The 27,131-nt window shown below is 49.4% G+C and overlaps 1 protein-coding gene across 1 annotated transcript in view; it reads right to left on the bottom strand.

The window, feature by feature from the left end:
- LOC138513505 (solute carrier organic anion transporter family member 1B3-like) overlaps positions 1–27,131 on the bottom strand; it is a 636,965-nt gene that overhangs the window by 187,265 nt on the left and 422,569 nt on the right. Inside the window, exon 11 of the mRNA XM_069628420.1 lies at positions 20,869–21,053. Within this exon, the coding sequence (XP_069484521.1) occupies positions 20,869–21,053 (185 nt within the window). The remainder of the gene's footprint in view (positions 1–20,868; positions 21,054–27,131) is intronic.

Here is a 27,131-nt window from a genome sequence, read left to right as displayed (position 1 = left end):
CCACCAGCAGGGAGGGTCACCTGCCAGCAGACCCCCACTCATGTCCCCCAGTACCCCCACCCCCCAGCAGTCAGGGGCACCTGCCAGCAGGCCCCCACACATGTCCCCCAGTACCCCCACCCCCAGCAGTCAGGGGCACGTGCCAGCAGGCCCCCACTCATGTCCCTCAGCACCCCCACCCCCCAGCAGTCAGGGACACCTGCCAGCAGGCCCCCACTCATGTCCCACACATGTCCCCCAGCACTTCCACCTCCCAGAAGTCAGGGGCACCTGCCAGCAGGCCCCCACTCATGTCCCCCAGCACCCCCACCCCCCAGCAGTCAGGGGCACCTGCCAGCAGGGCCCCACTCATGTCTCCCAGCACCCCCACTCCCCAGCAGTCTGGGGCACCTGCCAGCAGGCCTCCACTCATGTCCCCCAGCACCCCCACACCCCAGCAGTCAGGGGCACCAGCCAGCAGGCCCCCACACATGTCCCCCAGCACCCCCACCCCCAGCAGTCAGGGGCACGTGCCAGCAGGCCCCCACTCATGTCCCTCAGCACCCCCACCCCCCAGCAGTCAGGGACACCTGCCAGCAGGCCCCCACTCATGTCCCACACATGTCCCCCAGCACTTCCACCCCCCAGAAGTCAGGGGCACCTGCCAGCAGGCCCCCACTCATGTCCCTCAGCACCCCCACCCCCCAGCAGTCAGGGGCACCTGCCAGCAGGGCCCCACTCATGTCTCCCAGCACCCCCACTCCCCAGCAGTCTGGGGCACCTGCCAGCAGGCCCCCACTCATGTCCCCCAGCACCCCCACACCCCAGCAGTCAGGGGCACCTGCCAGCAGGCCCCCACACATGTCCCCCAGCATCCCCACCCCCATCAGTCAGGGGCACCTGCCAGCAGGCCCCCACTCATGTCCCCCAGAACTCCCACCCCCCAGCAGTCAGGGGCACCTGCCAGCAGGCCCACACACATGTCCCCCAGCATCCCCACCCCCCAGCAGTCAGGGGCACCTGCCAGCAGGCCCCCACTCAAGTCCCACACATGTCCCCCTGCACCCCCACCCCCCAGCAGTCAGGGGCATCTGCCAGCAGGCCCCCACTCATGTCCCCCAGCACCCCCACCCCCGAGCAGTCAGGGGCACCTGCCAGCATGCCCCCCACTCATGTCCCCCAGCACCCCCACCCCCCAGCAGGCAGGATCACCTGCCAGCAGGCCCCCACTCATGTCCCACACATGTTCCCCAGCACCCCCACCCCCCAGCAGTCAGGGTCACCTGCCAGCAGGACCCCACTCATGTCCCACACATGTCCCCCAGCACCACCACCCCCAGCAGTCAGGGGCACGTGCCAACAGGCCCCACTCATGTCCCACTCATGTCCCCCAGCACCCCTACCCACCAGCAGGGAGGGTCACCTGCCAGCAGACCCCCACTCATGTCCCCCAGCACCCCCACCCCCCAGCAGTCAGGGGCACTGCCAGCAGGCCCCCACACATGTCCCCCAGCACCCCCACCCCCAGCAGTCAGGGGCACGTGCCAGCAGGCCCCCACTCATGTCCCTCAGCTCCCCCACCCCCCAGCAGTCAGGGACACCTGCCAGCAGGCCCCCACTCATGTCCCACACATGTCCCCCAGCACTTCCACCCCCCAGAAGTCAGGGGCACCTGCCAGCAGGCCCCCACTCATGTCCCCCAGCACCCCCACCCCCCAGCAGTCAGGGGCACCTGCCAGCAGGGCCCCACTCATGTCTCCCAGCACCCCCACTCCCCAGTAGTCTGGGGCACCTGCCAGCAGGCCCCCACTCATGTCCCCCAGCACCCCCATACCCCAGCAGTCAGGGGCACCTGCCAGCAGGCCCCCACACATGTCCCCCAGCACCCCCACCCCTATCAGTCAAGGGCACCTGCCAGCAGGCCCCCACTCATGTCCCCCAGCACCCCCACCCCCCAGCAGTCAGGGGCACCTGCCAGCAGGCCCCCACTCATGTCCACACATGTCCGCCAGCACCCCCACCCCCCCAGCAGTCAGGGGCACCTGCCAGCAGGCCCCCACTCATGTCCCCCAGCATCCCCACCCCCCAGCAGTCAGGGGCACCTGCCAGCAGGCCCCCACTCATGTCCCACACATGTCCCCCTGCACCCCCACCCCCCAGCAGTGAGGGGCACCTGCCAGCAGGCCCCCACACATGTCCCACTGCACCCCCACCCCCCAGCAGTCAGGGGCACCTGCCAGCAGGCCCCCACACATGTCCTCCAGCACCCCCACCCGAGCAGTCAGGGGCACCTGCCAGCAGGCCCCCACTCATGTCCCCCAGCACCCCCACTCCCCAGCAGTCTGGGGCACCTGCCAGCAGGCCCCCACTCATGTCCCCCAGCACCCCCACACCCCAGCAGTCAGGGGCACCTGCCAGCAGGCCCCCACACATGTCCCCCAGCATCCCCACCCCCATCAGTCAGGGGCACCTGCCAGCAGGCCCCCACTCATGTCCCCCAGCACCCCCACCCCCCAGCAGTCAGGGGCACCTGCCAGCAGGCCCCCACTCATGTCCCCCAGCATCCCCACCCCCCAGCAGTCAGGGGCACCTGCCAGCAGGCCCCCACTCAAGTCCCACACATGTCCCCCTGCACCCCCACCCCCCAGCAGTCAGGGGCATCTGCCAGCAGGCCCCCACTCATGTCCCCCAGCACCCCCACCCCCGAGCAGTCAGGGGCACCTGCCAGCATGCCCCCCACTCATGTCCCCCAGCACCCCCACCCCCCAGCAGGCAGGATCACCTGCCAGCAGGCCCCCACTCATGTCCCACACATGTTCCCCAGCACCCCCACCCCCCAGCAGTCAGGGTCACCTGCCAGCAGGACCCCACTCATGTCCCACACATGTCCCCCAGCACCACCACCCCCCAGCAGTCAGGGGCACGTGCCAACAGGCCCCACTCATGTCCCCCAGCACCCCTACCCACCAGCAGGGAGGGTCACCTGCCAGCAGACCCCCACTCATGTCCCCCAGCACCCCCACCCCCCAGCAGTCAGGGGCACTGCCAGCAGGCCCCCACACATGTCCCCCAGCACCCCCACCCCCAGCAGTCAGGGGCATGTGCCAGCAGGCCCCCACTCATGTCCCTCAGCACCCCCACCACCCAGCAGTCAGGGACACCTGCCAGCAGACCCCCACTCATGTCCCACACATGTCCCCAGCACCTCCACCCCCCAGAAGTCAGGGGCACCTGCCAGCAGGCCCCCACTCATGTCCCCCAGCACCCCCACCCCCCAGCAGTCAGGGGCACCTGCCAGCAGGGCCCCACTCATGTCTCCCAGCACCCCCACTCCCCAGCAGTCTGGGGCACCTGCCAGCAGGCCCCCACTCATGTCCCCCAGCACCCCCACACCCCAGCAGTCAGGGGCACCTGCCAGCAGGCCCCCACACATGTCCCCCAGCACCCCCACCCCCATCAGTCAGGGGCACCTGCCAGCAGGCCCCCACTCATGTCCCCCAGCACCCCCACCCCCCAGCAGTCAGGGGCACCTGCCAGCAGGCCCCCACTCATGTCCCACACATGTCCGCCAGCACCCCCACCCCCCAGCAGTCAGGGGCACCTGCCAGCAGGCCCCCACTCATGTCCCACACATGTCCCCCTGCACCCCCACCCCCCAGCAGTGAGGGGCACCTGCCAGCAGGCCCCCACACATGTCCCACTGCACCCCCACCCCCCAGCAGTCAGGGGCACCTGCCAGCAGGCCCCCACACATGTCCTCCAGCACCCCCACCCCCGAGCAGTCAGGGGCACCTGCCAGCAGGCCCCCACTCATGTCCCCCAGCACCCCCACCCCCCAGCAGTCAGGGGCACCTGCCAGCAGGCCCCCACACATGTCCCCGAGCACCCCCACCCCCATCAGTCAGGGGCACCTGCCAGCAGGCCCCCACTCATGTCCCACACATGTCCCCCAGCACCCCCACCCCCCCAGCAGTCAGGGGCACCTGCCAGCAGGCCCCCACACATGTCCCCCAGGCACCCCCACCCCCCATCAGTCAGGGGCACCTGCCAGCAGGCCCCCACTCATGTCCCCCTACCCCCACATCATGACGATCCTCAATCATGGGCCTAATGGCCAGCCACATCACGCCCCATGCCACCCCAGGCCAAAGACCCAACCAAGTATTGCATCCACCCATATAGAAATGCCCATTACATTATACAACCCGAATGGCAAGTATGCAAATGAACACATGTCCGTCACACACACACAATGGGTGCAAGTGAATGTGAAAACCCACATCATAACATGCATGAAATCAATGAGAGAATACCACACACCGCAGTATGAATGTATTGAATCCAATATGAATGTAATGAAAAGAAAACACACAATAATGTGAAGAAGAAATAAAACGCAGCATGTCCAGAAAATAATCAAAAATATGAAATCAGAATCCAAAGAAATCCAAATGAAAATGTGTCCAAAGTCTCAGTCCAACAAAGCAAATCCAAGGGAAAAAAATAAGTGAAATCCATTGCTCCATGGTGAAATGAAAAAAATAAAAATAAATCCACTTTTCAACTATATACAAATCACCAATCCAGGGTCCCTGAGCCCAACAAATGAAATGAAACCTACAAAAAAGACTACCTAGTAAAGAACTATATACAAAAACGTGGTGCATTGTTCAATCGCCCCAAAATAAACAAAAACAGAAAGGAAACCTAACACTATCTAACTATTTACAATGGCAGCGGGCTAGTCCGACGGCTCACTTATTGATGTCCCAGGCCAGGGCATCATCGAACTCCCACTCAATGTCCTGGAGGCAGTCCTCTTCCATGGCCCGAGGGTTCGCAGGGATGACGACATGTTCACTTCCAACTCCCTGCGAATTGCCTCAAGGCACTCGGCCCGCTTTCAGGGCCCTCCGCATGGAGTTCTCTGAACTGAACATTGTGAGACATGCCTCTTCCGCCCGCTGCCGCTCCGCATCTATGGCGTGGCCAACCGCTGCCACACGGAACACACTTGAAATCCAGGGACCTCCTGCCCTATGGCCGATGCCTGCCCCCCCAATGTTGAAGGCCCCGAGCCATCATTGCTCCCACCATGTTGCTGCTGCTGTGCCTGTGCCTGTGGCTGCGCCCTGGCTCTTGCTGCCTGCACGTCCTCCTCCGGCTGGGGTGCAGTTGTCGTGGTGGCCACCCCTGCTGGACGTCCGACTCCTGACTGTGGCAGGGATTTGTCCTCCACCAGCCTGGCCGCTGGGTCAGGGGCAGCTCCACAGGGTACCCAGGTGACACATGGGTGGGAAGATGGCATGGAGGACGACTGGCACGTAGGGGGTTCAGGTGAGGAGGGGGTCGCAAGAAGGTCCAGCACACGGAGGAATCTAGCACCAGTGACCCGTCCCAGTAGGTCAACGTGGTCAAAGAGGCATGCGAGACGGCGTGCAGTCTCTCCACGAAAAGACTGCAGGTCACCTGGCATGCCCCGTTGACGCAACGCTATCCCACTCAGGACAGACTCAACACGGTCCCAGATAGCCATGTCTACAGGGAGAGGAAGGCCAGTTGTCGTGCGCTCATCCCCTCCCTGAAAACGGGTCTGGACGTAGGCATCCCTGCTGGTGCCAGATGATGCAGTGACAGGATCAGGGACAGGATTACAGACAGGAACCTCCGTGGAGGCCTGTGCTGCCTCCTGTCCCTGCCCCTGCACTGCACCACTAGCACCAGTGGAATCCCCACCTCCAGACCCCGTGTGTGTCCCTTCCGTGGCCTCCTCCTCCACCAAACCCCCCACCAACCTGGATGACTCTGTGCCATCTTTCTCTGTTGGACCCTGTGGGGTCTCAGCTGCCCCTTCTGCTGCCGAGGAGTCCACCTCCGACCTATGCCTCTTGGACCTACCATCTGCAGCTGCGGCCTGGGACGCGGCACCAGACTCCTCACTCCCCGACGAGATGACAAAGTGGGAGGGGAGCCGGTCCTTGCATCTCTGGCTGGTGGTGCAATCCCTGCCGCTGTGCTCCACAGCAACATCTCCGCCCTCTTCATCAGTTGACGCTGCAGACAGGGATAGATAAAACCAGACATCAGGGCACTGTACAATGGACTGATACACACATGACAGTTGCACATGAGTGGCAGTGTCAAACTTCAGACATGGCATCACACTCCACAATACACATTTCATTTCAACTCACACACATGAGCATTTCCACAGCAATATTGCACCAGGCAGCAACAGCCATACACATACAACAGCATGAACAGCCGAAGGTGAGCCTGACATCACATGAAACACAGGGAGTGCACTAGACACGCACACACGCCACCACACTTACATGCATGTCTACATCTCCTCCAACTGTCGCAGTGATGCGATCGCCATACATGTCACATCTGGCATTCAGCCTTCTACATATCAGTGCCACGTGCATCCATGTTGCATCACATTTGCACACTTGTCAAATACACACACATGCACATGTACACAGTGCCGATACATGCAGCAGGAACCACCATCCATGTGTGACACCACAACCATGCCAACGTACATACACAGAAATTCAAACATTTGTGCTACCACACCTGCATTTGCACAGCATGCTTACCAACACATACACCATTGATGTGTCTCACACCTAAGAGGACTCACATGTGGCAGCCTCACGTCCCTGTTCATACACATCCCTACATGGCCCTACGAAAAAACATGTGCAACCTGCACACTACTGGCACACCACCACACGCACAGTGTCCAATCAGTATGCATGTACACTTACCGCTCGACTCCAGACGGGTCTGCCTCTCAAGGACCTGGACGTGGAGCGCTGGGCATATGTGTTCCAGGACCCTCATCTGGTGGTCGGACAGGTGGCCCCGTCGCCCCTTGGCATCCGCTGCCATCAAGAGGCGTCGGGCCTTGTTGAGGGTCCTGGACCTGAAGTCCTCCCCGCGCTTCTTGACATGGTGTAAGTCGCGGACTGCCACCCCCTCCACGTTGATGGCAGTCACGATGTCCATCCAGTTCCTTGTCTGTCCTTCATTGTCGGCACGCAAACTTCCAAAGAGGGCATCATACTGCCCCAGGACTTGCTCCACCAGGACACCAACTTCCCTGGCACTGAAGCTGGTGGCCCTCTGCCTCTCTGGCTGGGGGTTGCCAGTGGTGCCAGATGGTGTTGTGCCCGACATGGCAACCCCAGAGGCAGGAGTGGGTGGGCAGCTGGGTCCTGGGGCTGGGCTGTGGAGCGATGGTATCCCAGTCGGGGGTCTTCGGTTCCAGCAGGGGTGGTCAAAGCAACTGCACCCCTGGCTGACGTGCAGGCAGCACATAGCAGGGCACGTGGGCAGCAGGCAGTCAGGCAGCAGCAGATGGCAGGTGGGAGCGTGCTCGGGGCTCTGGGGGGCAGTAATTCGGCCTTCTAGGCAGGTGCGTGTTCTTCCGTGTGTTGTTGCATGGCCAGCTTGATACGGATTAATTCACAGCGTTTCAAGTTCGTACTCCCTGTTACCTCTGACAGCGTTCTTTATTCTTTTTGGGCCTGTTTCCTCAACAGCGTTCACTTCTTCTTTTGTCCTGTCTCCTCAGACAGCGTACAATTCTTCTTTTGGCGGGGGTTTTGCCAACACGCACACGCGTGTCTTTTTCAGATTCTTTTTCCAGGCAGACGGTGAGTCGCGCACATATTTACCAACTGTGCTTGCCCCGAGTTTCGCGTACCCCTTCAGAGGTCATTGTAGGCTGCGTGTATTATGCGTATGCTTATTTTTGTGTTTCTGGGTGCCACAGCGTAGTGCGGGTTCTTTTTTTCACACACGTGGTCTACGAGGGGTTGCGTGCACGTTATTTTTTGATTTTGGGCTGCCTGTGCATTGCGTGACCCGTCATCTTCCCCCAGGGGTCACAGACAGCCTTGTTAGAGCACTAGGGTACGAATTCCATCTAGTACCCTACCCCTTTCACCCCCAATTGCCCAGGACAATAGTTTACTGCTACTCCCATACGCACAACAACATCAGTGCCATGGTTGGGAGGCGACCAAGCGGTAAGGGAGGCAAAGGTGGCCGACCTTCAAAAGGTGGGCATGGTGGGCGCGGTAGGGAACGTGGGCGGGATTTGCAGGGTGCCTCTAGACCCCTATGTGTGGAGGACCAATCAGGGACCCATGCGCCCCCACCACCATGGTAGAGGGAAACGTGGCTGACACCATCCCAGCTCAGCCCTTGTTGGACCAGCCCATTGTGGCACCTGACCTGGCACAGGATGACTTCCAGGCTGACTTCCAGGTCAGCAAGTCTAGGCCACGTGTGGCGGTGCAAGTTGGTGTCACCAAGCCACATGGATCTGGTGCAGCTATGTCATCGGCTGCCCCAAGTAGGCAGGGTGGGGAGGCTGCAGGGGCAGCTGCAGCTCTATCCACCCCAGCTCTGAGTCTCCCAGCCAGGACAGTGTCGGTCCAGGTCCATCAAACTGATGTTCCCCCTGCCAACATCACACTTCTGCCAATGCCTGCACCAAGGCCTATGGTCATTGTGCATTCGCACACTCCTACTACCCAGTCCACCAGTGCGTCTGCCCCTACTGACCAGAGCGGCGTAAGCCACTCAGGCTATGCTCCACCTTTGAAAAAGAGGAAGAAGGGTGCTCTGGCACAACCGGCTGAGACCCCAGACACGGCCACACACTCCGGCACGTCAAGGAAGCCTAGCTTTAATGACCCGGAACTTGATGCACTTGTGAGCTATGTGTCGGCACATAGCCACGAAATGTTGGTGACTGCAGGGTCCAAGATCACACCTGGTCAACGTAGGGTACACTGGCAGACCATTGCGGACCGCATAAGTGCCCTTGGATTTGTGAGGCGCAAAGCTGATGATTGCTACAAGCGGTGGAATGACCTGAAACGAAGAGCAAAGAACAAGCTGGCCTCAAATCATGCCGCTACTCTGGTGACTGGCGGTGGGTCTCCACAGGAGGACAACAAACTCACTGAACATGAGTCTGTTGCTGGGACCTTCGTCACAGAGGAACAGATCCAAGGTTTGGGAGAACTACCTGATTACGACGCATTGTCAGGTGAGTGCCCATGCGTGTGTGTGTAATCCATGTGTATGTTGTTTGGGTGACGGGTTCTGATTGAGTGCCAGGTGAGGGTGTGTACTCCTGAGTGTTATGGGTCACCCATTTGCATCCCTCCCATACATTCACGTGCCTTGGATTTGGGTATGACTGTATCCCTTCTGCCCACAGTTGCCAATTAGGCCCAGATTAATGCACTTTACCTTGAACTGTCATCTTGCAACTACATTGGTCAGATTTTGTAAGTGTTCATTCAGGCTGATTGTTTCCACTCTCCCATTTTTAGTACGCATTATTCTGCCCTATTGCAACATATGTGATATGCTTCGGTCATTGTTTACAGCCCACACTGGGCCACTACTTTTACCTGGTTATGGTAATGATTACACCATTCAGGCCGATGGAGTATTGGGCTGCAGACATTTTTTATTAGGGCCTGTTTGCATGTGGAAGATGACAGATGTTTCCTGTAATGTTAAAGTGACCAACCATTGATCAGCCCACAATGACTGTGTTCTTGGACACTGGATGTTTTTCAGTGTGTGGCACATGCATATTTTGCAACACTATTCAGCATCAATCTTCGCATCATGTCGATGTGACATGGATGTGTGACAATACTGATTCACTGACATATTGCTGTAGTTTTGTAATTTACCGTGGCTATGCTACATGACATCTGTGTGGTGGTATGTGTCATGTATGTGTATTGGACATGCCACTTACAGCCCGATGTGTGATGCCAGTGCTACCCAACATGCTGCAAATGTGTTGCATTTCCATCTTTCTCTCCCCAGTGTCTGCCTTTTTGACTCCACTTCCAACTCTTTGACAGCGCATGCATGGCAGGGTTATAGTCATGTGGGACATGTGTAAATCATGTACTGGATCTCTGGCTTGTCACGGCCTATGTGTGTGCTATGGTGCTCATGCCTGTTTCCATTTGTTGTCTTTCATGTTTTTGCAGGTGATGACGCACTTGGTGCTGTTGAGGTTGAGGAGATGGTGCAGACCCAGGAGGAATCTCAGGCACAATTGGGCACCAGTGGGGGACGTGGTGTGGTGGTGGGTGAAAACCCAATGTTACTGCAGACCATACTGTGCAGGGGTGCCTCTGGGTGCACTTCCCCAGACCTCTATTCAGGTGCTGAGTCGGATGATGAGACTTGTGTGCCGTCGCAGGTAAGTGTTTCTGGCAGGGCTTCTGTTCTGTCCAACCCACCTGCACTAGGGGTAGAACCCTCTATGGGGATGTCAGTGTTGGTAAGTCTGCCTTTGGTGGTTACGGATGCAGGGTCACACTCTACAGCATCTGATCCTGTTCCTGGGCCAGCAGATCAGAGGGGGAATGCAGTCCTACAGCCTCAGGCAGTGCCAGCACAGCAAGGTGCAGATCGCCTTGCTCCAAACAGGTGTGGTGCCCGTCGACGCGGTGGCCGTGCGCGACCAGGCAATACTGTATGGGAAAACTCCATGTACGGTATGGCAACCCAACAGGCAGCATCAGTAGAAATGATGGCTCAGGCAATGGAGAGGGTGGCCATTTCCATTATCCCCCCTGAAAGGCAGATGGAGCAACAACAGCAGGCAACAGACTCCATTTGCCAATCACACAGGGAAGACATGTTGGCGTCCAAAAGAGACAGACGGGTGGCACTGGAGACTCAGCGCGAATCCATATCAATAGAGTCCCAGGGCCACAGGGAAGCCCTGAGGGTAGAATTCCATAACCTCAGGCAGAGTCTGCTTGAACTTGAGGCTTCCCGAAATGTTAGGGCAGAACAGCAGCTGGAGCAGCTCACAGGTTCGCTCTCAGCTGAGCTGCAGGCAACACGTGAGGAGATCCGGGCATCATGCGAGGCCATGCGTGCAGAAATGCAGGCAACCCGTGATGTGCTGCATGGGGATCTCCGCACTTTAATCCTCCAGAATCAGACCTTCCAGATCCGCATGTTTGCTGCCATGAAGGACCATACCAGGGCTTTGCTTGGGCTGCCTCCCATAGTGCCACTGCCTCCTGATGCAGCAGCTGAGGATGAGCAGAGCGACAGCAGTTCTCCCACAATGGCATAGCCGTGCACGCCATGAGCCCAAGGAGGTATTTTTTTTCGCAACATCCACGCAGGTGGGTGTTGGTGTGCACCCTGTCCTCGAACCTCCTGGGTGGCCTCCCCCAAACCTCCTGGCCCACACATGGCCATTTTTGATTTTTGATTTTTTTTTTTTACAGTGTGTTGCCTGGTGTGGCTCCCGTGGGCATCCACTGTATTCCGGCTGGGCACATGCAGGCTTGTCCTGAGTTTGGGTTCGATGCTTGGGTTCGTGAGTCTCACACCCCTCCTGCTTCCCGTTTCCATGGGATTGCAAAGGGTGTGTCCAAGTGACAGTGAATTACACAGTGACGTTGGGCTCCCATGAGCTGTGTGGGCAGTCTGTAGTCAATACTGTGTAGACATCCCTAGTGGATATTGTTGTTGTATTGTACACTGCATGGTGTATTGATATGTGCTTGTGCATCCATGTCTTCCTACTAATCTGCAGGTTCCTTCCTCATGTCTTCACAAGGCCGTCTACTTTGTAGATGCAGTTCATGTTGTATGCAGTACACTGAGACATTTGCATGGCAGCAACACTTTACAGTTGTAAGGGGTCGATGTGCTGGCATATTCAGGTTGTAAGACTACCACTACTTGAACTTAGTACTGTCATGTTTTTGCATTTTTCCATGGTGTGTTGCAGCATTGTGTTGGTGGTAAGTATTTGGTAATGTGTGCTGTTAGTTATACATTACTGGGAGCATATTGTGTGTGGGCAGTTTCCATTAAGGACAGAGTACTTTGTGACACTTGTGTCAGGTCTTGTGCATTGCTTTGTTTGCTTTCACATTCCATGACATGCCATGGTGTGTTTGGTGGTGGAGCTGGGGAGGGGTTGGGTGACATGGTGCTTTTCTCATGTTGTATTTAGCAAGGGGGATAATGAATTTCGCAGCATAGATGGATGTCTTTTGATGACACAGCATTGGTGGTGTTTGGGTAGGTAGGGATGCACATAATGTAACACTTCCAGGTGACCAATCTCAGGATGGTATGGTTGTGACTGTTGAGTGTCCCTTATGTCATCATCATTGATTGTCAGCTGGTATGTGTCAGGTCTGTGTGCACTCCACAGGGGTGTGATTTTAGGTGAAGTAATTAGCCACCAGCTGCGTATGGGCTGCCTCACCATGTGCCCTTTCCCCTCCCATGCGCAGCGGGCGTGCATGTGGATGGGGATGTGAGGGCCCCGGCGTGTTGCAACGTTGTGCAGGACACATGCTGCCACTATGATCCTGCACACTACTGGGGGAGCATATAACAGCTGCCCACCAGAGCGGTCAACGGAGCGTTAGCATGACTTGATCACTCCGAATGTGCGCTCCACTATGCCGCGGGTTGCAATATGGGCTGTGTTGTATCTTACCTCGGGTGGCGTGGTGGGGTTCTGAATTGGCGTCATCATGTGGGTGCTCAGAGGCTAGGCACTGTCCCCTGGGGAGGTGGTGATGGGTATCATTAATGGGGTTGTGACATTAGTTAATATCTGACATGCATGCATGTGCAGTGGCATTTATACTCACCAGGCAGCCATGTATCGCCATGCCGCCCAGCTTCTAGGTCCCGGTTTAGGGTTGACATTCTGTAAATGAAACTGTCGTGGGTGGACCCTGGATAGTTGGCATATACTGAGGTGATGATTCCCTTGGCATCACATACTACCTGCACGTTGATGGAATGCCAGTGCTTGCAGTTTCTATAGATGTGCTCAGATGCCCTGTGGGGACGTAGAGCCACATGGGTGCAATCAATGGCACCTAGCACTTTGGGGAATTGTGCCACCCCATAGAAATCCTGTACGGCAGCCTGCCTTTCTGCAGGTGTTCTGGGCAGGTATATGTGCCTGCGGACTGATGGGCGTGTAGTCATGATGCGCAACACCTGGTGTAGGCAGCGTAACTGCGTGGCCTGTGACACCACCCCACTAAAGCACTTGTCCGCTGAAATGATCCAGTGGCCAGGAAGTGCAGTACATTGAGGACTTTCTCCAGGGGGCTGAGTGCTTGGGAGCACAGGGTGGGTGATGTGAGGTCATCCTCCCACTCACTCACCAGGTCGAGTATTATGTGAGGTGGAAACCTGTACCTCCCATACACCTGGTCATCAGGCATCCCAAAAAGGCTGGTTCTGGGAGTAAAAATTCTGGGCCTAACTATCCTCCTCCTCCTGCGGTATCACACGACCACTGCTGCTAGGAATGGTATATTCATCTTGGCGTCTGAGCTTGTTTGTTGTTTGCGTGCACTTTTATGCTGTGCGGGTCCATGTACGCCTGCTTTCTGCTGGCGTACGTGTTTCCGGATTAGTGCGTCTTTTTTGGCGCACGCATTAGCCCCGTTCGATTCCATGAATACGTGTTGTAGACGGGCGTGTGGGCGTTCCGCGCATTTGCCTCCTGTACTTCCCCCGTGACACCCATATTTTCACGCGTTGTTCCGCATTCCATGTGTTACGCCCCCTGTTCCGCCTACTTTTGTTGTGTGCACTGCGCTATGTGCGCTGTCGCTGTGCGCTTAGCGCACGCTGTTTGGAGACGTGTGCGCCAGCTTGCGCCACGCAGAATTTTAGCGCACATCCAGGGATTTACACGCACACGGACTTCCATGAATCGTTGTGCGCAGGTTTTGCTGCAATTTTCACACTTGCACTGTGATTCGCACGCTTTCGCACGCTTGCGCCGAAAATTTCAGCGCACATTAATTCCAAGAATCGGCCTCTATATGTTGGAAGCCATGGCTCTCTCTAGGTATTAAATATGTAGGACAACTCTTTGTTAAGGGGATACCTCTCATTTTCAATGAGATGGTAACCAAATATCATATTCCTATGATTTTCATGTGCCAATACTTAAATTTGATCGATCCAATTGTGGTAAATTAGGATTTGTTGATACACACCCATAATATTTATCAAGCTAACAATGTGCAGCATATGTTTAATCACAATTTTACTGCTTCAATGTTCTATAAAATGTGTACATATGTGTTAGATGAGAAAGTCCCATGGAAAATGCAAATAGCTTGGAAACTAGATTGCTCCTTGACATATCCCCAACTAAAATGGCCTTCTGTATGGAAAATGATTTCTAAAGCTATTGTTTCTGCAAGTTTGCTCCAGACTTTATACTTCTTCCACCATAGGGCCTTTATAACACCATTGTTTCTTTTTAAAGGTGGCTTTTCGCAAGATAGAAACTGCTGGAGCTGTCTGTGTACAAGAGGTATTTTCAAGCATATTGTTTTTGATTGTATCCATGCTAAAACATTCTAGGAAGCGGTATGGAGTACACTTAAACCATTTTTTGTATACAGCAAGAGCTTTGTTTCTCTTTCCTTTATCTGGCCAGCTCAGCATTTTTACCTGCATTGGATAGGTATAAATGCAATCTGTGTGTTCTATTTCTTGCAGTAGCTATCCAAACCATCACCTCTAATTGGAAAGATCTCAAATGTCTGCATTTTAACATTTAGTGGAACTCTGTTTGCAGCATTCACAGAATGGAGAAATGTAATGCTTCATCGCCACTATTACAGGGTAAACACGAATTGAAATGGAAGTCATTCATTGAATATTTAGAAAATGCATCACCTAGTCCTTGATATCTAATACTAATGTTACCCTTTTTCTGTATACCCTATTGAAAGAATAATATCCCCCTCCCTTCTGTTACTGTTTGTCTAGTACGTTTCATAAAATATACTGTATACACCTACACATTTATTTTGAATTTGCCTTTTTTGCATTAGGATATAATTTGTAGGTTCCAGCATATTAGGCCATTATGCATTATTCATCTGTTTTGGAATAACCATTTTGTCTCTTACTTTATATTTATATTTAACATGTTCTTTTATGTATCATATTGCCTTATATGCCAATGTATTCCTAATATTAAAAAATACTTAAACACAAAAAAGAACTCTTAACACAAAAAGAGGTCTGTGCAATGGAACCAAATTGTTAATTGAAGATCATAAGTCCAATCCGATATATGCAGATGTCCTCACAGGAACAGCTCAAAACCGATGGTATGTATCCCACCAATTGATTTACCCCCTGCCAACAGTGAACTAACAATAATTTTGAGGAGTAGACCGTTTCCAATCAAACTTGCCTTTGGAATGTCACAATTGGAACAAGTCACAAGGTCAAATCTTCAAAAAAGTTGGAATATTCTTTCCAAGAACCAGTGTTCAGTCAGGGACAACTTTATGATGCAATGTCTCCAGTTTATACATCATATTATGTCAAAATTAAGATACTTCAAGGTTCCAAACAAGGAAATATATTACTAAACAGTGGTAACATTCTTACAATAAACATTGTTTTCAAAGAAATATACTTCAAATAAATATATAAGTCTTGTCAGTTAATTTAGTTGCAATGTAATGATGTATTATGTAATTATTAATTATAATATTTCTTGGTATGTACTATTATACCAATAATATTCTTCATGTACATTTTAAAATTTGTATTACTTGAATTAACTTTATATTATGATCTCAAGTCTACTTTACGGTTTATATTTTAAATTATTAAATTTGGAAAAAATTTAATTGTTTTTTTAATTAACATAAATTACATTCAAATATACCACATAATATATTAATACTATGACATGTCTTCCTTTATGCACGTAAGCCTTTGTACACAGGCTTCTACCCGAGTTTTATAAAATTAATATAGATTTTGATTATGTGCTTTGCTCAGTAAGACAAATATAACATTAATATTGTGATTACAATATATGCTGGTGATCATTAGATATGTTTGTGACATTTTAAAAAGCACCAGTTTGCAATGTTAATACAATGACATAATTTCCTTTTTGTTTTATAGCTCTTTTCCCAAAAAAGAAACATGCCCTCCTTCAAGATACCATTTTTTTTTCACTCGCTGTGCTGCTCTTATCAGTGGCTTGGGTAACCTCCAGAAATATGTACCTGACAACACAACTCTTACCAACTGTGAGAAACCTGAAGGTGACAAAATCGTATGCAAAAGCAGATTTTTGCACCCATGTACTGGTGCTTTTCCGAATCGTTGCACACAATGATAGGCACTGCAATCATTGGCTTCAAAACCTTCTGTATACCATTTCCATTTCCATGTGACCACGTTTCTCCAAATTTTTCAAAAAATGTCGATTTTTCCCAAAAATGTTTAATTTATGTGACTTTCTTCAACCGATGTCAACAAGAAACATTTTAATATTATAAACGTGCACTATGATGACCATCTCGATGTAATAACCATATGCACAACCAATATAACACGATTCATGGACATATGTATGTATATATTTTTAAAATCATTGCCTACAATCACAGGCGCTGCCACCTTTGCTTTGAGCTTTTGCCTCAGTCGATAATGCGTTTTTGACTGTGCATACGTTCCGACTCCACATTGACTTCTTCCCTTTGGACACTACACCCCTGAGACATGCGCAATGCAGCCAGAGCACTTTTTCTATTCTTTTTCTATCTGACAAAAACACGTGCCAATGCGCATGCGTCCCACGGACTTCCAGAAGTGACACAGCTTATTTGCTCCACGGGACAGAGCTCCGTACGCAGCACAGCTCTTTTATGGATTAAAATAGGTATTTAATACGTCCACTCGGGGATTTTCGTTTTGACCCCTATTGGTTTGGGCTTCCTCACCATGTTACAGGACCCATCCATGTGCCGGAACCATAATACTGCACTGGCGATCACCACTACATGTGTCAAAACGCCGCCATGGTTTTTTCAATCACAACTGCATAGGCACCTGTCTTTCTACGACCAAATACATCACCAGTATTTCAAATCACAGTATCTCTCTTTCCTCAAGGGTGCATGACCCCCTTTGCTCACGTAACCTCTGCACTCCTAATTTTATTTTTCTGCACTAACTATTACAGACGGCATTTTCTGCCGCACCTCGTGCAGCACTGCTAATTAACTACAGTTAGCTCCTTAATAGCATAATTCTGCCATTCCATACCTACAATACGGGCATAAAGGATTTACCTATTTTATTTCTGTTATATTTAACTCCTTGCATCTGACTTATTGCAGTTTGCTACCCAGTCCTAAACAAAATTACTGGAATTCAAGACCTCAAGCCAGGCGTCTACTTACCCGACATGGTAGGTCCACTTTTTTGCAGCCTTCTTTCTTTCTCTAATCATTGACATCACCTCCCCTTGACTAATCAAGTCCATTCTTAATACTCTAGATGGACGCGCATCCCTAACAGCGCTCCGACCACAACTAACTATCCTGAAGACCGTTCGGTAGAGCCTACAGCGCTGCTTCACTCTTTACAGCCACTGTAACTTGTCATCAATATACCAAACCAGAAACACCAATCTATATGTCGACAATATGAACGTATTGTGATCCTAAGCAATACATGTAATAACTTTATCACTCTGCCTACTAACCCACGAATGTGCAGATAACCATGTGCTCAATGGTGCATACTTTCAGTGACACGGCACTTTTTGTAATTATGTTTTTTTTGTTAGTGTAAATTAAAAAAATGTCTTTGATATATTTTTTGTATCAGAAGGTGTTTTTGTCCTTTAAGCTAGTAACTATCTAGCTCCACTGCAATTTTGTGACCCCATGTTACGTTTTGGGTTAGGGTAGCTTTTGACTCTACTTCTCTCTCTCCCATCCCAGTGACCAGGACACGGCCATCGCTTTTGGGTCCAGTTCCTGGGGTGGACGCGTGCGGGCGGATCACCTGGATGGGGAGTGCTTGGGAGTGGGACATCGACTGGTGAGACATGTAATCCCCCTTCTTTGCACACCTTTTCCCCATCCTCTTCCGTAGTACATTCAAAAATACTGTCCCCCCTTTTTCTTACTCGGACACTTTGGCACAACACAACAGACTAACACCAGAGCCGTGAACCTGACTTGTCCCAATACCAGGGTCATGCAAAGTCAGACAATTGACCAAAATCACACACACCTGACGGCCCTTTCCTTTCCCCACAGGGATAAAAGGTGGAGCAAAAGAGCACAGTACAAGCAAGACAGAATGCACAACGAGACAGCTATCCAGACCCGGCAGTTCAAGAGGAGGAGAAAGGCGGCAGATATCGAGAGGCTAACAAGGAGAGACACGACCTTGCCCTTTTTCGATGCAGACCCGCTAAACCTCAGCAGAAGGAATCGTAAGACTGAGGACAATAGCCCAAGTGTGTTGCAGCAGATGCTGACGGTACACGAAGCATGCCTACGCTGATAAGCAGGAGCCAGGGAAACTCCTGCTACCGTGGTACTGGCCTTGATTCTAGATACAAGGAAAGCCAAGCAGTTCATCACAGCAGCTGAGTCGAAGGGAACGCTGATAAGAACCAAACTGTGTTGGATGAAAGTCGCAAAGTGGCCATTTGAAGAAAGTTCAAAGAACTGTAAATAGTAAAAGGGAAAACCAGCTGCAGTGGGACCCGGCACCATGGGGTACTAACTCGAGAGACTCTGGTCAATCCCATGTTGAGGAAAACTACAGATACCAGAAGCCCATAGGAGAGCCGCCAACATAGGTCAAACTGGTCATACTGGAGGTTAAGCAAAATCCCTGTACAGTCAAAAACCTTTGACCTAAGAACTGTAGTGAAAGCTAAAGGAAGTGAATCCTGCATATTGGAAAATAGCACATTAACTGTGCTTCATGGAGATTAGCAAGAGTGAACCCTGCCGAGCGATGCTATTGGAAAGGGGCAAAGTATAAAAGGCTCATAAGGAATTGTTTGTGAAGATTTGTGCAAGCAAGGAGCATTGCATTTGCGGTCCGAGCCCGACCGAGGGAGATCCAGGGGTGGAAAATCACCACCCAAAGCTCATTGAGAAAATAACTGTTTTGGATAAAGTTGTTGAACTTGACTTGCGAGGGGTCTGTGCCCAGAAGCGCCCAGAAGAGAGGGACCCAGGGGTGAAGCCATCACACAACGAACATTTGGAACAACTTAACTTTTATTTTGTTTTATTGAGACATCAGGCCCTCGAAGCCAAGAGACTTTTGAGAGAAAAGAGACTTCGCCCTTAAGAACCTGATAGCTGAAATTGAATGGTCCACTTGTGCTGGAAAGGCTCAAGTGTGTGCTCTGCTCCAAAGTTCCACCATGTCCCGTGCTAAAAACGTGGGGAAGGTAGACCTCAAGGCAATCACATCCAAACTTATTATTTGTGAACACTTTTCTTCTTTATTTTGAATACCCTGTCCCACACTCTTTTGTATTTAGCGTAAGGAATTGGCAATAGGTTTTTCTTAGTATAGGCCCTTTTATTTTGAAACATTGCCACTCGGACTGCCTTATTTTCATTTAATGGTTGACGCTTGCTCCCCTCTTAGATATAGGTTTAGTTTGGGCATTTTACCACCCTGCATTAACAGTTTAATAAACACCCTTGAACTGTGACCACTTGTGACTGTCTTTACTTTTGCCACTGTGAGTTCCTTACACATCACAAAAAGAATCAGCAACCTACAGTGAGAAAGAGAGAGAGAGAGAGAGAGACAGAGACAGAGACACAGAGAGACAGAGATAGAAAGAGAGAGCGTATCACTACATATTATCCCCACCAAAAATATCACCATATATATGGTCATCTGGAACGGCCATAGGCGATATTTTTTTGGGAGGGGGTCATTTTTGGGGTTTTTGGGAGCGGGTTTTGCGGGGGTGTCCCTGCTCCTTTAAAAATAATGCAGGGGTGTCCCCTGCAGGTTCCATGCCTTAATATGGCAGCAAAACTATGGCGATATTTTTGTATGGCAATATTTTTGCAGGGATATTAACACATGGAACCAGAGAGAGAGACGGGGGGAGAGAGAGAGAGAGAGGGAGTGCTCTAAGTTTGTCTTTTGATATGGCAAGTACAGCTGTATCATATTTCAACATCAATGAATTTACTTGGAAGGGTTGTAAAGTTAGAGGGCAGGTGTCCATACAGACATTTCAAATAAAAATAAAAAAATCATAAACAATGAACATTCTGTGTTATGTCAGGCAAAGGGTATTTAAAGGAGAGGCACGTACACATTTTACAATTACATGTGAATAAGAACATTTTATGAAAAAAAAAATGCAGACAATAGGCCGCATATAAAACACAACTGTTAGATTATTCCAGTTGCTTAAACTCTCTGATTTCCCTAATTTCAATGCTCGTAGCAATGACGGGGTGTGCACCTTCAACACGACTCTCACCCACACAGAAAGAGTCAGAGGCATAGAGTGAAAGCGAGAGAGAGCGAGAGAGAGAGAGGTCGTTAAGTTGGTTTATGATATGCCCGGTACAGCTAATGTTTATTTCTGTATCATATTGCAACATTAATTAATATAACTGTGATGGTTGTACAATGAGAATGCAAGTGCCCCTAAAGACTTCCTTAATTTAAAAAAAAAAATCATAAACAATTAACATTCTGTGATAGGGCAGGCAAAACATATTTAAAGGACAGCCGCGTATTCATTTTCCATTTACATTTGAATAAGAACATTTTATGAAAAATCGAAATACAAACAAACAGCATATAAAACAGAACTGTTAGATTTTCGAGTTGCTCAAAATCCTCACCAAACTGGTGATTGCTAGACACTGTCCATTCAAAGATTGTGTTGGCGCAGACAATTTAGGAAGCAACACTCACTCTGACCATGTGGCAAGACATAATGGCTGTTATTAAGGTTGACATGAGTACATTACTTACCTAAACACAATCATGTATGCTGGAGTGCCCCCAACAGCGTAGATAAATGATGAAATGACGTCTATTATCAGAAAGTAGATGAACTTTGTCGAGCAATCTTCCTCTTTTGGGCATTCTCCTAAAGTCACTGAATAATTTTGTGACTGAAAACCTGTTGCTTCTATGCACGTACAATTATGAAACGCCTAGAAAGCACACATGGATGCAACAACAAGAATATAATAATTAATATATTAACCTCTTTTTTAGATCTAAAAATCAAATCTCATTCTGACCATGTTGTCCCATCCCAGCTCTTCTGCTACCCTTGATAACTCCCTGAATTGCATCCCCTTTGTACAAAGAACTGTTGCTCCCCAGCTCAATGTCTGCTTCATAAATTCCCAAATGAAAATGTGCCTACGTATATACCCTTCATATATACATCCACCATTTGGAAATCTGCAACATGGCCTCCATGTGTTACTGCAAGAACTCAAACACAATGCATCGGTCATAAGTGGCATTGGAAGTGCATGCGTTATCATGGTGGATGAATCACTGTTGCTGGAAACTGCATTACCTTCAAGTCGGTCACTAACACCAACACATGGATACTGGCAACCTAGTGGTAAGAGAAAGCTGATGATACTAACTCCACCACCACATCACATTTTTGATTGCCATTGACAAATAATCCTACATTCCTCGTAATGTGGGTGGTGCACATAACACTGGTCGAGAGTGCATCATTGTTGGTATTGCTGGTATTGTGGGCAGCGTAGGTAGACACAGTTTATGGATTAACATGTACTGAACAAATTGTGATCAGTCATGTTGCACAGGGTTTTAGACCCTATATAACACATGTGCAACTGGTTGCACAATCAAACACAAAACACATCTATACATTGCAGGCACATCCACACAATCAAACTCCAGCTAATTTGTGATGCAGATATGTTAATTGCTGCTTGCAGGTTAAACAATCATTAATTAAGTTACAATGCCCATGTAAAGTGATGTTCAAATGTGGAACAGCTGCTGGCAACATCTCCTTGGCTCAGCAGGCATGGTTAAACAATGAGCATTCATTTACACTGAGTGCTGGTATGAAGGCATGTGTAGGGATGCACCCCCCAATGCCCCAAACATGAGAGGAAGTACACATTAAGGAAATCCCTATAGAGTGGGTTGGGGGCTGTTAAAATGCCTCTGGCCCCAGTTACAAGTGTGCCTTTATTGCTTTATGTGAGCAGGAAGGGCAAGAGATACAGTTCTGAGAGCATTCCATGAAGAAATGTCCTGCAGAAATGTGTAGCAGAAACGCACATTGGAAGTAGAGCCCATGTGATGTAAAGCAGTAGGCACATAGTGCATTAGGTTTGCCACACATGTATACGCAAATAAAGATGCAAAAGGCACCACAAGCAGTGGAAAAAGGTGTGTAGTAGTAGCACAGGGGATAACTACAAATAACAGGTCAAATATATCTTACCGCCTATTAATTGCATTCAAATTTAGATTGCACATATACAAATATAGGCATCATAATAGATGCAACCTTCTGGGGCATTTATAGGTTATTAGGTCACAGAAGCACATGGATATTTCCCCAGTCTAATATAAGCTTAATTCATGTCCATCCTAGAGAGTGCACGAACAAGGTCAGAGCCCTTAGAGGCAGAGGTGAAAAGCCGCACAGGGATTGTTTAGAAGCGCAGGTTCATCATGAGAGAGACAATATAACAAATACTGTTCTTATGCAATGTTCAGAACTTCCAAGATGAAGGTTACCATCCTGGTGAGAACAGGTAGTGCGCTGAGTAATGGACAATTGCAGCAAGGAAACACACTGCCCCCTGTTGGAAAATGGCCACTTAGATTGAAGCCACTGGTACCAAGCAACAAGGGAATTATAATTGAGAATAATAGAGTGAAAGGATCATTGGCAATGAAAACAGTAGATTATCGTGGAAGGATGGCGGAAGGCAGTAACCTTGTTGCCCAACAAATAACTACATTCACGAAACCAAAAATATTTGCATACACACACACATCTACACATATGTTTATATTCAAGATTTGCAAATGGTCTTTCAGCAAAGGCCAAGAAACATGTCTCATGAAGTCATATAGTCCCACGATTGGAAAGGAAGGCAAAGCTTCAAAAGGTGAAACATGTTTCCGAAGAGAAATTGAAATATTTCAACGGTGTCAACGTTTGAGTCCCATGAGAAAGGGATGATGTATTCATTTTTTCTACACCTCACAAAATGATTGGTCAACGAAGGGTGAAGAAACCCACCATGAAACACGTGAGGGTGGGATTGCCAGTAGGGAAATAATGTGCATGTTACAAAATGTAAGAATGTATGACAAACAATCAGAAATAGAGAAGCTGGATAACCTTAGTATTAAGGCAGTGTTAATAGGAGGTCATCATTCTGGTCACGAGGGGTATGTAAGGCCAATAGGGCCAATAGGGCTAGGTACTATATAGAAATGTTTAGGGGACAACAACCACTGTCCAATCAGTGAGTATTCATTTAAATTTATCTTGTGATATCATCAAAGCCATGTCACACACTCCTATATAAACCGCCATTTAATGATAACATGCAGAATAATCCTTGAATTGTTCCCAGCCGAGGCTGTGTGTAATACACCTTTTTTTTTGTTGCTACTCATGCACTTATTTTGCTCATTGGGATAGATTTTTGGCTGATCAGGTTCTTGGGCCTCCTTACATTTGGTGACCTGTGATGTGATTTCAGGCCCATCCAAGGGGCTAGGAGCTCCTCTGCTTCATTTTTCTGGGTAAGCAGCGCCTACCGGCAGAGAGCAGAAACTGTGCACACAACGAGTGCCAGAGTAATCTAAAGGCTTGCCAGATAGCTGGAGGTCCTGCACCGCCGCCAGGTGTGTAGGCTGTTTGAAGGGAAGAGATGGCATCGGTGGTCCTCGGAAGAGCATTGAAAACGTGAATGCACTTGATGCAAGAACAACACATGTGAGTGTGAGCATTGGAATGAGTGAGAACTGAGTGAAGGAGTGGACCACATGGTGTAGATTTGTTTTCCTTTTTGAATTTTGAGTAAAAATACTGTGCTGGCCACAGTTCCACCCCTTTTAGGCGAGAGCATCAATTCAGCACAGGCTGCAGTGCCTGTGCAGCCAACAGACCTGCCCACTCTCGGAAAATATCCTGTACAGCCTACCATGAGATATACAAACCCCCGGTACAGGTCCCAAGCAGCTTCTGCACTAAAAGCATCATGGGACAATGTAAAAAACAACAAAGTACCAGACCTGATTATTACGAAAATAAGAAAAGAAAGTGCGTAGAGATCTAGAAGCAGCGATTCAGAAAACAGAGGAGGAGCTCGAGAGGGTGACGAGGAGAAGGGAGAAGGATGGAATGTGCCTAATGATAAAAGCTGATACATGGGCAGCACAGGAGATTCTGATAAGACTGGATAGTGCAGTGATCAAGAATGTCAAACTAATGACAGAAGAGGGGAACGGAGTGGAAATAAGGAATCAAGAAAGCATATTGCATAGAGAGCAAGGCCAGCAGAGCGTTGATAATGATTCAGATGCTTCGGAAGATGAATGGAAACAGGAGGAAAACCAAAAAGACTGGGAGAAAGAGGAAGAGTAGAAGGAATGGATACCATGAGGGAGATGCTTAGACCACGCCCAAGGCGAATGTCAATAGTGAAGGGGAAGAGATGGGGAAAAGTGCCTAAAAAAGGAAAGGGAGGGAAACAATTCCCCTAGATACAGAAGGAATTAGGGAGGTCACATTATGTACCCTGGCCGCACATGGATAAATATAATTTAATGAAGATACTGCCTAAATTTACAGCGGTAGTAGGAACGTGGATTCATGCCTTGGAAAAGCAGACAGCAGGGGCTACGTCAGCAGTAGGAGACATGAAGATTGTGCTCGCCACCATACTAGGGGAGCAGAAAAATGCAATTTGGGAGAAAGCAGGCTACCTTGGGAATCAACTAGAGAGTGACGTGCATGATGGGGCTCCATTCAATAATTGCTGAGCCTGTGTATGGGATGCCCTGAGAAAAGCATACACAGATAAAACTGACATAGGATCAATTGTGGCTCGCACTTTCAAGGAAGACGAGAAACCTGCATTATACATTCACTCCATTTTTTTTATTTTTTTTAATTGTGTTTGGTTTGCAAACTAAATACAGTAGAAACAAACCTTTACAATTTGGTACAAAATATTAATCTTCACAATGTATTTTTACAATAAAACACCAGAGACCCAACCCAATCACCACAATTAGGGAAGAGAAACCAGGAGGGAGGTGAGGTACCTCACATTACAAGGAATGGCACCCTTCCCTCCCAACTATACCTGAATTTCTCTTGCGCTACTTTTCCTAACCCTGTTTTGTCTCTGGCTCTTTAAAAGTTCATCCATGTACCCAGGATTTCAGTTTTCTAAAACTGGGGTGGTTTCCAATGTTATTGTCTAGTGTCCCCGAACTCCCCCTCCCTTAGCCCTAACTTTGTCTTGTTATAGGAGGTTTAGGGACCTTAATAGATCAACCACTGCTGCTGTCAATTGCACTTCGTGCCCTGATATCATTCAATGCCACGTATTCTCTGATGTTAACTATTCAATCCTTTCCACAAATCTTCCTAGCTTTTTTACCCTTAAGGCCCATGTTCCTCCACACTCCATTAGTAAGTGCTGGAGGGACTGATTTACTGGGACCACACAACCTTCACAGTATTTCACAGCTTTGTCCCCCTGTTTTCTGGTTTCTAGTAGGCAGTATATTGAGCCTGGCCCTAAGAAAGTTTTTCCTAATCTTGTCATCTGGGGATATTTCTAGGTATCGTGGGAGAAATCCTAACTTATTGTCAGTGACCAAGAATGTGTTCTGAGGGAGTGATGATCTTACTTTCGCAATGGTTTCTATCCAGTCCAATAGTTCCAACTCCCATTTTACCTTCAGGGGATTGCCAATCAAGGTTTCAAGGCCTGAATCTATTTTTGCTAGTGCGTTTTCTTCTCTGAATTCTAGACGCCGCAGCCTGCCAGATTTTAAACGGCCATGATGTGCCTTAATATCCTCATACAGGGAGCCTGGTTTAGGACTTACAATCTCTCTAAAGAGAGATAGCAGTTTCCATTCTGCCAAGCAGCCTAGGGATTTTAGTCCCAATTCATAACGCAAATGCCACCCAGGGGTGCTCCAAGGTAGATTTAAAGCCCCCTTCCAAATTCTACCTTCCAACTTGGACCAATTTAGGTCCCACAATTGTGGTTTGGCTTCTAGGCCATACAGTATTATTGGGACTATTTTGACTGAGTAGTACTTTATCATCGGGACGATGGAACATTTACAGTATTTGTCACGAAAGTGAGGGATTAGTGATAGCGATTTGGTAAGAATATCCTGTTCTATGTTATATGTTGCTGGACTTGCATAAACCTTGTATCCCAAATATTTAAATTCTTCAACTTGTGGGATTATTTGTCCATCTAATACCCATTGTTTGAAGTTGATCTTCTTCTTGGGATGTTTGAATATTAAGATCTTAAATTTATTCGGGTTTATTACTATCCCATTTTTGGCAGCATAGTCGCCCAACCCGTTCAACAATCGCTGCAAAACAATAACAGTTCTATCTAACAGGACGATGTCGTTGGCATAAGCCAACCAAAAGATCTTTCTCTCGTTTAGTTCTGGGCTGGCTAAGGCCGATGACCTCAGATGTTCCCCTGCATCCGCTAGACATCAATTGAAAAATGTGGGCGCTCCCAGGCATCCCTGCCTTACCCCTCATTCACTCAATTCAGGAGATGTGGAGAGAAGAGATAGAGGAAACATGGGATAAGAGTATACCAATATTCTATCATATGCTACATAGCGGTCTCCCCACAGAGGTACAGGCAGATTTAGATAAAATAGTGAGCATCAAAGCAAAGGTGTCGGGTGAAATGCAGGCACTTATAGTTCATTATTGTAAGCAAAAGCGCGAGAAGGAAAGGGAGAAAGAAGAACACGCGCAGCGAGCAGAAGCAAAACTGGTACAGAAAAGTTAGCAAAAGTGAGAGTGAAAGGTGCAGTAGTTACCAATGCCACAGACGGGCATAATGAAGAAGAACCGCACAAGGATGTACAGGAGGACCAGGGAATGTCAGAAGGGCCATGGGAGTCATCCAAGCAGTGGCAGAGTCAGAGGGGAGAGGGGGCAATCACCTTGTACACCCTCTCTACCTACGGCTGGGCCACAGCCC

Source organism: Ambystoma mexicanum, chromosome 12 (assembly GCF_040938575.1).
Source record: "Ambystoma mexicanum isolate Mex_15411 chromosome 12, UKY_AmexF1_1, whole genome shotgun sequence".
NCBI lineage: Eukaryota > Metazoa > Chordata > Amphibia > Caudata > Ambystomatidae > Ambystoma > Ambystoma mexicanum.
This window is presented reverse-complemented; position numbering and strand designations above follow the sequence as displayed.